This window comes from Salvia hispanica, chromosome 1, assembly GCF_029641045.1.
Source record: "Salvia hispanica isolate PSC_SH4W2 chromosome 1, Shi_PSC_v1, whole genome shotgun sequence".
In the NCBI taxonomy this organism is placed as follows: Eukaryota; Viridiplantae; Streptophyta; class Magnoliopsida; order Lamiales; family Lamiaceae; genus Salvia; species Salvia hispanica.
Window position 1 is genome coordinate 22931938 of NC_142692.1, and position 11443 is coordinate 22943380.

Below are 11443 nucleotides of genomic sequence, written 5' to 3' on the forward strand. Positions count from 1 at the left end.
ATTATCCTATCTTTTGGAGTTTCATGTGTTTGTTGAGTGATCTAGGATAATTAGATGAAAAAGAGGCAAAAATCCGGCCGTTTGTGCAAAGGAGGCAGCGGAGCCTTCAAAGGCTTCACCCGGCCGGGTGAATTTTACCTTGATAAATTCCACCCGGCCGGGTAGAATGGAATCAGCATATGAAGGTAAGAAAGGGGTCGAATTTTGACACCCTGCCGGGTGAATTTCCAGCACAAAAATCCTACCCGGCCGGATAAGTCAGTTTGACTTCTGAAAACGCGATTTTTAACGAAAAAATCAGGATAAAAAGGCTAGGGTTGCATTCTGCGAGAGGTATTCTACACTTACCGCCTCCAACACTCACACACACCCCCAAGAACACTTTGAGAGAGAATTGAAGATTGAAGACTTCCAATCGGAAGATTGAAGTTGCCATTCCATAGATTCATTCTCACAGGAGTATCTTAATCTTTTCTCCATGTATTTCATAGAATCTTTTGTTTCAAACATGGTTTTTGTGAAGAACATGAGTAGTTAAACACTTTTTTGTAGAATTCTTGGTAATGATACATTAATTTCATAGTTTTTATCCAATTGATTCTGTTCTTACCTTGCTCTTGTAGTTATTTGATTGTTCTTGGGTTTATTCCTTTCAATTGCTTGATCACCACTTGATTGTGTAGGATTAATTAGATTAATCGAGAGATGAAAAAATTAATCTGGAAATAAGAATAATTCACACCTTAATGCAATAAAACTCGGGAGAGTTGAGGTTTTGAGTGAGGTCTTTGATCTAATCGAGTTTTTGGGAGTTAGGGGTTTTAGGATTAGAAGGGGACTTCAATCCTAGCACCTAATCTGCAGGTTTCTCACCTCGGGAGGGGGTTTAATCTATAATTGTGGTCGACTTAGTAATTCTAGAGACACCAAAAGGTAAGACAATTTGATTGGATAAGAGCTTGGAATTGTGCATCGGATCCTTGAGTTCTACAATTTTTTCCATATTATCTTTTCATTCCGTGTTTACTTGCTTTTATTTGTTTATTTGCTCATTATATGCTTTTCGTAGTGTTAGAAAACAACCAAACCTTTCATGATTCTTTAGATAGTAGTCAACATTTGTTCGTGGTAGTTAAGTTGATACAAATTTGTCTCTGTGGGATACGATACTCTTGCTTGCTAATTGCTACACTGTTCCCGTACACTTGCGGGTACTACTTGTTTTAAAATAAGTTGAATCACATGCGTGCTCTTATTTAAGAGTACGGATGTTGATGCTCTAATATAGTATTCCTTGCCTTCGTAAGGATAAGAGATCGGAGGAAGAATCTCAAACTTATCAAATCAAATAAAAATATATTGGTTGATAATTGAGCGTGTACATTTTCTCATCCAACGGCTAATTTTACAAATATTCAACATTTTCCTACTCTAATTAAACATGTATTACAACGGTCCAAAATTAACATAATTAAAATTAACCCTTCAATCACAATCAAGATATAATGTCTTACAAGATATACTTATTTGGCATTTGTACAATCTGGATTTGAAACAAATTTTATATTTACTGAAAATTCTGTAACTATAGCGTAGGTCAAGAGCAATATGAAACACCTAGATTGAACCTATAATGCTATTTACAAATAGACAAAAATTAAGAGCACTAAAAACAATCTTTTTATATTAAACCGTGACAGTGTGACACTACATGTGATGCAGTAGTATAATTTTCTTTTTTTTTTACAAAAAAAATATAGTAATCTTATTCCAATCCTGCATTGTGTTGTTACGGTTTATAATTAATTTTAATAAATACTACTATTATAATTATTATTAAATCTGCAAAAGATTTTGTATTGCACTGACGGAGCTATGTATAGTGTGAAGTTAAATATCAAAATACTACTATTAGACTTTTTGTTTGTGGCAAATCCAAGACCCAGAATAATATGCTAATAAATAAATGTAATTTATCCAAGATCCAGAATAATATGCTAATAAATAAATGTAATTTAACATATTTTTAATAATAAAACAAACTGGTTCGTAAAAACGTTTCTTAAAATCAAAACTTAAAATTTCAATCCCTGTGAGTATGTGGAATATTATTTGCGTATGACTAGGTAGATCACCCATCCTGATGCGCTAACCCTCTCTACTCAACCCCGCGCCTTTTTCTAAAGTTACGATATTCTCACATCACCTTTTACTTCAAAATCAATGGCCCCAAATAAACTTTTCACCTTCAATAGTTATTCTTCAAGCTTCTTCAATGTGAAGCAACACATTAATCGCAATATTATTTTATTTTTCGAATCTTTTGAAAGTTTTTACACTCCATTTATTACACAGAGTCGGTAGAGCATATATAGTCACGTTTCTACACAAAAATTTATTTTGGTTGGGAATGTTATATTTTATCTTTAGAAAACTAAGTGCCTTTTAGTTTAATAGTAGTAGGATATTTAAGAATAGGAAAAAGAAAGGGGAAAAAGTCTCTATCCTGATATAAGTATTACTCAAACATACTTTTTAATGTGAAGATTATAATCAGACGAAACAAGACAAGAATTTATTAATGCACTAATAATTTACTCGGTTGCTTTGCTCTGGAAATGTATAAACAAAATAAAGATAAGATTTGTGTAAACTATTCCCAATTTCTGATACTATAATTCAGGTGGACATCTCATATCAACACACTAGCTATCCAAATATGTTGTCTCTTCCTCACCTCCCTCTCCTCTCTCTCCTCTCTCTCTTCTCTCTCTCCTACGCCTACACCACTACCCTCTCCCTCTCCCCCACCGCCGCCGCCGCCCCGCCGCTCGCTAACCCATGGCAGAGGCTAGCCCACCTCGCCACCGCGTCCACCACCCGGGCCCACCACCTGAAGACCACCGTCCCCACCAAAGTCCCACTCTTCCCCCGCGGCTACGGCGGCTACTCCATCTCCCTCAGCTTCGGCACGCCGCCGCAGACCTCCTCCTTCATCATGGACACCGGCAGCAGCCTCCTCTGGTTCCCATGCACTCGCCGCTACTCCTGCAACTCCTGCAACTTCGCCGACATCGACCCCACCAACATCACCACTTTCATCCCCAAATCCTCCTCCTCCGCCAAAATCATCGGCTGCGCAAACCCTAAATGCAAATGGATTTTCCCCAATCTCCGCTGCAGAGAGTGCGGGAATAACCAAACCCGCACCCGCTGCACCCAGCCCTGCCCGCCCTACATAATCCAATACGGGTCCGGGTCGACCACCGGGTTACTCCTATCCGATTCATTAGTATTTCCTGATAAAACGGTCGACAATTTCGTCGTCGGCTGCTCGATTTTCTCCAACCGCCAGCCGGCCGGCATTGCCGGCTTCGGCCGCGGACCGGAGTCGCTGCCGGCTCAGATGAGCCTCAAGAAATTCTCCTACTGCCTCGTCTCCCATCGCTTCGACGGAGAACCGATCACCAGCGATTTAGTACTCGATACCAGCGGCGCCGCCGCCATAGGAGGCGGAATCAAGTACACTCCATTCCGGAAGAATCCGTCGTCGGGGAACTCCGCGTTTCACGATTACTACTACGTCACGCTGCGTAAGATCACAGTCGGTGGAGTCAAAGTCAAAGCGCCGTACAAATATCTGGTGCCTGATTCCGACGGGAGAGGCGGAACGATCGTCGACTCCGGCACGACCTTCACCTACATGGAGAAGGAGGTGTTCGAGCTGGTGGCGGAGGAGTTTGAGAGGCAGATTGGGAAAAAATACGGCCGGGCCGCCGCCGTCGAGAAGGAGGCCGGCCTTCGGCCCTGCTACAATATCTCCGGCGAAAAGGCGGTGGATTTGCCCCAACTGACGTTCCAATTTAAGGGCGGAGCGAAGATGGCGCTGCCGTTGGCGGATTACTTCTCCTTTCTGGATGAATCGGTGATTTGTATGACAATTGTTTCGAGCGGTGGGATGGAGGATGGGTTCGGGCCGGGCCCTGCTATAATTTTGGGGAATTATCAGCAGCAGAATTTTTACATTGAGTATGATTTGGAAAATGAGAGGTTTGGGTTTCGGAGCCAAGTATGCAAATGAGGGAACATGATCATCTTTTTTTTTTTTTATTACTAATTCATATTCGGTTCACCTCCATATGATAAATAAAACTTTGATTCATCGACACTTCACGTAGAGATGCAATTTCAAGCCATTGACATAGTTTAGTCATGTACTCCTATATCATTCTTGGCTGACAATTTGTACCAAGAACTTAATTTATATGTCATTATTCGCCATTGTATTGTTCTGTTTTCACAATCAGCATTTTATTTTAGAACATTAGGCCAAATAATTTTCAACCGTGAACACAATCAAGCAAGTAATGAAACCCATATGTGAATTGTGTGGTAATAAGATAAATAACAAAAAAACGAATTGGATCATTGACTCATTGTTACAAAAAGTTTGTGTATAAAAGAATTTTGGATGGGGGTGATTAGATTAAAGTTTAAAATTTTCGAATAAATTCGACTTGACAGAATTGTGCATCTCGATCTTTATTTTGACTTTCATAGTATCAAATAATATCAATTGAGTGCTTTCTAGCTATAGTAAAATCTGAGCAATATGCACTGTGTGTGTGATAGAGAGAGAGTTATTTGGAGGAATAAAAGTGTGTGTGTAAAGTTTTTAATGATGCAAGAGGCATGTGACAAATGACGAAGCAAAACAAGAGAGGAACGCAACTGCACATGCTGTTGGTTGGCTTCTAGCTATGTAATTTTGCCCCTTGCCAATACCAAATTGTACTTTTGTCTCCTTGATTTATATGGATAATTACAATTCAAGTTTGACGCATACATTCCAAATCATGATTTTTTTAGCGGAATGAAATTTGAAATTTTGAGTTTGAGTTTCATATCTTACTTTAATTACATCAAATATTAATATTAATATTAACGTTAATGATTACACGCACCTGTTATAGTATAAAACGGTGGTGACGGCGGCCGGGTGGAGTTAGTGGTACATGCACTTTTATGTGCTGTCAAAATTGACTCTTTGTTCGTTTCTTCATTTCTTTAAAATAGGCTTCTGCTTCTCAGATAGCTTAAATTTTTTATTTTTTTTTACTCAGATAGCTTAAAAGTTAAAATAGAACAACTTGCTTAAAATTGAGGTGGGGGCTTGCAATCAGCGCAGATTATTGATGTCAAGGTGATATATAGTAAATAGTTAGATATGATGACGGTCATATATATGTTCATAATCATATATGCACAAAATAATAAAGCTTGATCAAATAAATTTGAAACGAGTAATATGCAAATAAACTTACAAAGGATACATTCAAATATTGAATAACACTCGAATGAAAATGACTAGTGCATTGGATAGAAAGTTTGGACGATAACTAGCTAATATCATCTTCGCTGTGTAATCTAGATTTATAATACTCTCTCCGTCACGTCCCGTAATAAGAGTCATATTTGATTATGACACGAATTTAAAAAAATATAAAGAAAAATGAGATGAATAAGTTAGTGAAATATGAGTCTTATTTGTATATATTAATTTTATAATAAAATATGAGTGAAATAAGTTAGTTTAATATGGAGTCTACATAATATTTATGGTAAAAGTGAAACAGAACTCTTTATTATGGGATAAATCGAAATGACAAAATAAAACTCTTATTGTAGGATGAAGTACTTAATAGTATAATACTATCTCCAATGTACTACAAGAATTGAAATTTACAAAAGACTTTGTACAATGGAAAATTTATAATAACTCAATATAATGTATACCTTAAAAGTAATTTAGTATTCCATCTTTTTATTTTTTGTATTCTACCTTTTATTTATCATAAAGTTCGAGCCCTTCGGTTTGATGAGCATGCAACAATCGAAATTCAAAGCACAATATCACACTACAAAAAAAAGCTAGTTAGCAAGCACAAATCAAGCACAACATGTGCTTGCAAAATCTGGCAGAATTTCGACCAAATCAACGACCAGAATACAAAATAGATGGTTGCAAATAAGTTTGCGACAACTTCCGGGAGCAAACTAATTATGCTTGCTAATTTGCGAGCACACGGTACTTGCAAATTTGGTTGCTGTTTTGCTAGCACCAATAAATTGTACTCGCAAATTTGCTACAGTTTGTAGTGCTCGCAAATGTTCTCGCAAATGCTGTTAGAGTTAATTTAAAGTTAATTTAGAGTTAATTTGCCATTTTAATCTAACATCTTCATTTCAAAAAAATGTTTCATATGTATTAATATATCTTTTTGTTGTTGAACGTAGGTTTGTGGTAGAATTGTAGCTGATCCGTCGCTGCAGGACGTGTTTTACTTGTATCAGGCTCCAATCACCCCCATCCCATGTAAGAAAAAATGTAACATTTGCTCAGCTCTGGAAATCTGCATAACTTATATTTATGCTTGAACTTATAGTTAAATGCCTAGAGGAGGAATTACCGGACGACGTAGAGGAGCCTCATCCTGTGGCACTCCTCTTAAGGAACTAGAGGACGTTCCTCCTGAGCTAGAGAATCTCTTCACACTTTTTGACGCAGAAGTGTCACCAGAAGAAGAAAGGGAAGAAGAAGGGGATGCAATATACAGTTTGTATTTTTTTGAACTAATCTTGTTTAATCTGGAAAATGGGATTGAATTGAAGTGTGAAACAATATTTTGTATCTATGTAAAATTTGAATTTTCGTCATTCAATTGAGTTATTTCATATTATGATTTGAAAAAACAAATCCTAATATTAATATTTTTAAAATCACAAAAATTTAATAAAAAAATATTTTAGAATAAATGTTGAATAGCAAGCACAATGGTACTTGCAAAACGAAGTCAGAGAATGCAATTTTTTTTGCAAGCACAATGAATGCTCGCGAAAGTTGAATATGGGGACAACCTTGAGGAAGTTTAACGAGCAAAAAATGCTTGCAATGTACTAATTCGACCGATGGATTTGGCAAGCCAGTTTGCGAGCACTAGTCAAGGTGCTTGCAAATTTTTAAGCATGTGCATGCTAAAGTTCTTGCAAATTTTGCTACGAACGAAATGGGAAGCACCTCAGTTTGCGAGCACTAGTCAATGTGCTTGCAAATTTTTAAGTATGTGCTTGCTAAAGTTCTTGCAAATTTTGCTATGAACGAAATGGAGAACACCTTTCTTGCTTGCAAAGTGCTTGCAAAATGACTGTTGCAAGCATATATGCTTATTTGCAAGCACCAAACAACCATTTCTTTTTTTTTTTTTTGTAGTGTTAGAACAAACTCTATAACTGAAGAAATTTATTTAAACTGGATAATTGATTGATTAAATTCGATAGAACTGCAATTCATTTTTTGCTTAAAATTGTGGCAAGGTTCATATAACTTGAATAAATAAAAATGGGCCTAGCCAATACTGATTTGGTCAATGGCTTGTTGAGGCCCAATATAACATCATGCATAAACAAGAAAATTTTGAACTCCGGATATGTTATTGGAAAATTATGATAAAGCCAGTAGCAAGAGGTGGTTATTCCATTTTTCAATCAAATAATGTCGATAATTTGTTACTCCTGATAACCAAAATTTACTATTTTGATTTGGTCTGTATTATTAGGTTAACATAAGATCGATAAGGAATGATATGTTACATACCTTATGTAACTTCCTTATGTGAACTCTTTAAAGAAATAAATTTTAATAGCGTAGAAAATATATTGGCCTAAAATACAGATTCCACGATCTAATATTTAGCTTAAACTTACAAGGTCCTATTGCTCAAGACATCAAATAATATGAACGTGAACTCGCTTCAAATTCAAAGACCAATCAATGTGGAGACGGGCGAACCATTGCCATCAATGGCTCGACCCCGGGGTGGCATCGGTCCACCTTGCCACTTCCAGGATTTGAGAATATCTCTAATCCAATTTGCCTTCTTAGCTTGTAGTAAATTCAACTCAATCTTATTTTTACTGCTTACTAATCATATTTAATATTCCATCTGTCCAAAAAAAATAGAGCAATTTGTGTATGACACAGGTTTTAATGTACAATTGGTAAAGTAAGAGAGAAAGGGAAAAAGGGTAAGAGAAAAGGAGAAAAAGTAAGTGAGCAATTTGTGTATGACACAGGTTTTAATGTACAATCGGTAAAGTAAGAGAGAAGGGGAAAAGGGTAAGAGAGAAGGAGAAAAAGTAAGTGAGAAGTAGTGTTAGTGGAATGTTATTTGTTGAAAACTTTCTATAAATGAATGTGCTCTATTTTTTGTGGACGGCAAAAAATGATAATTGTGCTCTATTTTTTTTGGACGGAAGGAGTATTCTATTTTTGGAAATATTGACTAGTCAAAATATTTCAGATAAACAATAGAGGTGGGGAAAAATATTGAAATACCGCACGTACTTTTACGAAAATATCGATTTTTTGGTATACCACAATTTTTAGTACAGTAACAGTATCAATTTTCATATACTGCGGTATACTGTGGTACACCGAATATTCGGTATATACCGTAGATTCGATATACCGCAGTATACCGAATCCTCGATGCATACAAAAAAATCGGCATATGCTGAAATATTATATACGAGTACTAATTACTGCATATATTACATTATATTTAATACTATATTTTATATATAAAATAGAATTAAAAAGATAAAATCTCCAAAATTTTACTTTTAAATATTTTATGTATAAAATACTAGATTTTGTTTTGCATAATGATATTACGGTATACTGTGAAATTTTGCATACCGCAATAACGGTTTGGTAACGGTATAAAAAAATAATCATACCGAAATTTTGGTATACCGCAATATGGTATAACGAAAATTCAGTATGGTATCAGTATAATGTTATGCCATGCTATAGTTTTTAGTACGATATACGGTATGGTATTCTCGATAAGTACACCGACCCAACCCTAAATTCATACTTCATATTTTAAGTTCACATAATTAGCATTTTATACATATAAATAAGACAAACAATAGAAAAAGTTTTCTGCCCACTGTCTATATGATTTTATGAGCTCATTTGTATATTTCGAAAAAAACATTGATTAATAATTTTAATGTATCATGTCAGGATTCATTGAATGAATTCAAGAATGAGGAAGTAAAATTAAAGATAATTATAACAACAAATAGTAAAAGGTAATAACCATAAATAATAGTACGCGCTAAACATTTAAGACTGAATCATAGTTAATGGTTGTTGACAAAAAAGTAATGCAAATCTAAGCATCAGAAATACTAATTAAATTCCTAACAATAAAACAATTTACTCCAATTAATAATTAATAGTACTAAAATTTTAATAAATATAATATAAAACAGAGCAGTTGAACAATAAATAATCGGGATAATTATAGAAAGACCGAGACTTCAAAAAATAACACCGAATATGGTATAAAGAATTAAAATTTATTAGTATAATGTACATAAAATAGCATAAGATTTACAAAAATCAATGATAGGATGAACGCAATGGATATTGGATACGCTGCCGCGTATAATTAAATTGAAAGGTATCATCAAGTCAATGTGGAAGAAATTTCCAAGCAGCATCGTTTGGGTAAGTAGCCCTTAATTTTCATCAAGCGACCGCGTTTTCACATATTATTATAACCCAAATTAACCCCACACCAATAGCGTGTTGCCGCGTGTTACTTGTTTTCCATCTGCATCACTATTCCGTTCCCCTTTTACTAATTCTCCTCTTCACACACAAATACCCATCCCAACGTGTACGTATAAAAAGTGTATATATATGTCTACGCATACCACTTTTTTTAAAATCAGATTTCACCCTTTTTTTTCTCTCTCTCAGAAATATCTGTTCCAACCACTCTTCAACCAATGGGAGAGCCGCACCTGAATGGGGCCTACTACGGCCCCTCCATTCCTCCGCCGTCGAAATCGTCGAAAAAATACTACCGCCCTGGCCGCGACGGAGGTGGATGTTGCTGTAACCCCTTCTCCTGCTGCTGCGGCTGCCTCATGAACTGCCTCTGCACCTGCATCTGCCAGATCCTCTTCACCATCCTCATCATCGTCGGAATCGTCGTCCTCGTGTTCTGGCTGGTTTTCCGCCCCAACACCGTCAAATTCCATGTCAACGAGGCCTCGCTCACCGAGTTCAACATCCGCAACAACACCCTCCACTACAATCTGGCGCTGAATCTGACGATTCGCAACCCGAACAAGCGAATCGGCATCTACTACGACCGGATCGAGGCTAGGGCTTTCTACCAAGGCCAGCGATTCCACACCGTCGACCTGCAGAAGTTCTATCAGGGGAAGAAAAACACCAGCAATGTCAGCGCCGAGTTCAAAGGATCGCAATTGGTGCCGCTCGGAGCCAAAGAGATGTCGAAATACAACGAAGATCTGAGCGCCGGCAGGTACGACATCGACATCAAGCTGTATCTGCGGATCAGACTCAAGTTTTGGTTTGTGAAATCCACCAGAGTGAAGCCGAAGATCGATTGCGATCTGGACATTCCGTTGAGTTCAAACGGGACGGTCTCAGGGGGGGCTTACGAGCCCACGAGGTGCGATTTCGATTGGCGTTGAGCGTCTTTTCATTGTTTCATGATTACTTCATCTTATTGTTAGTGCTATTATTCTTTCTTTTTTTTTATCGACTTTTGATACACATTATTCTCGTTTTGATTTTTGTTGGTATCTTCTCAGTACTGGTTTGTGAATAAATAAAGAATTTATTATCCAGATAAGTGTTCTTTGTTTTGTTAGATTATTATGTTGACTTTTATGAATTGAGATTAGATACTAATTAAGTGGTGATAATTAAGTGACCGTTGAGTGACGAAGAAACGGTCACAAATTGTTAAATGTTGCCCGTTGAGAATGGACTTCTACGTTACTCTAAAAAATTAAATTTTGAATTTCCTGCGGCGCAAGTTGACGAAATCAATAATGGTGGAGAGAGAAGAGAGTCTAATTCTCAACGGAAAGAAAACGATGTCGTACCGCCAACGTAACCGGACGATGAAAAACACAACCAAACTGTTGAATACTCAATTGTACATATAATAAGGTTTCAAGTAGTACGATTTATTCTTCACTATCTGAAATAGAAATTAATGAACAAAAGTAATTTAATTCTTGAATATGACAATTTTTTATTTTTTAACTCAAACTCATCCATCATAGGTGGACTAGGGGCGGCAAATCGTGCATGTTGTGTCATTATCGTGTCGACACGATAACGGCACAACACAATAACAACAAACACGAACATAACCTGTTAAGAAAACTCTACACGAACACGAACACGACCCGCTGCCCTCAGACACGAACACGACACGAACGACTTCGGGTCAACACGACACGATAACAACATATATATGACACGACACAATAACGACACTATAATAATACTACTTGATTGATTTAAAATATGATTTAGAATGAA

At 36.6% G+C, this 11443-nt stretch overlaps 1 protein-coding gene and 1 pseudogene across 1 annotated transcript; both read left to right on the top strand.

Moving 5' to 3' along the window:
* The first annotated feature begins 2674 nt into the window (after window positions 1-2674).
* Window positions 2675-4281, top strand: LOC125223705 (Eukaryotic aspartyl protease family protein). Its single transcript, XM_048126967.2, has one exon. It carries the CDS (start codon window positions 2720-2722, stop codon window positions 4079-4081), a length of 1362 nt encoding a protein of 453 aa, XP_047982924.1. The 5' UTR covers window positions 2675-2719; the 3' UTR covers window positions 4082-4281.
* A 5511-nt stretch (window positions 4282-9792) lies between these two features.
* On the top strand, window positions 9793-10742 carry LOC125218660 (NDR1/HIN1-like protein 3 pseudogene; annotated as a pseudogene).
* The last annotated feature ends 701 nt before the right edge of the window (window positions 10743-11443 follow it).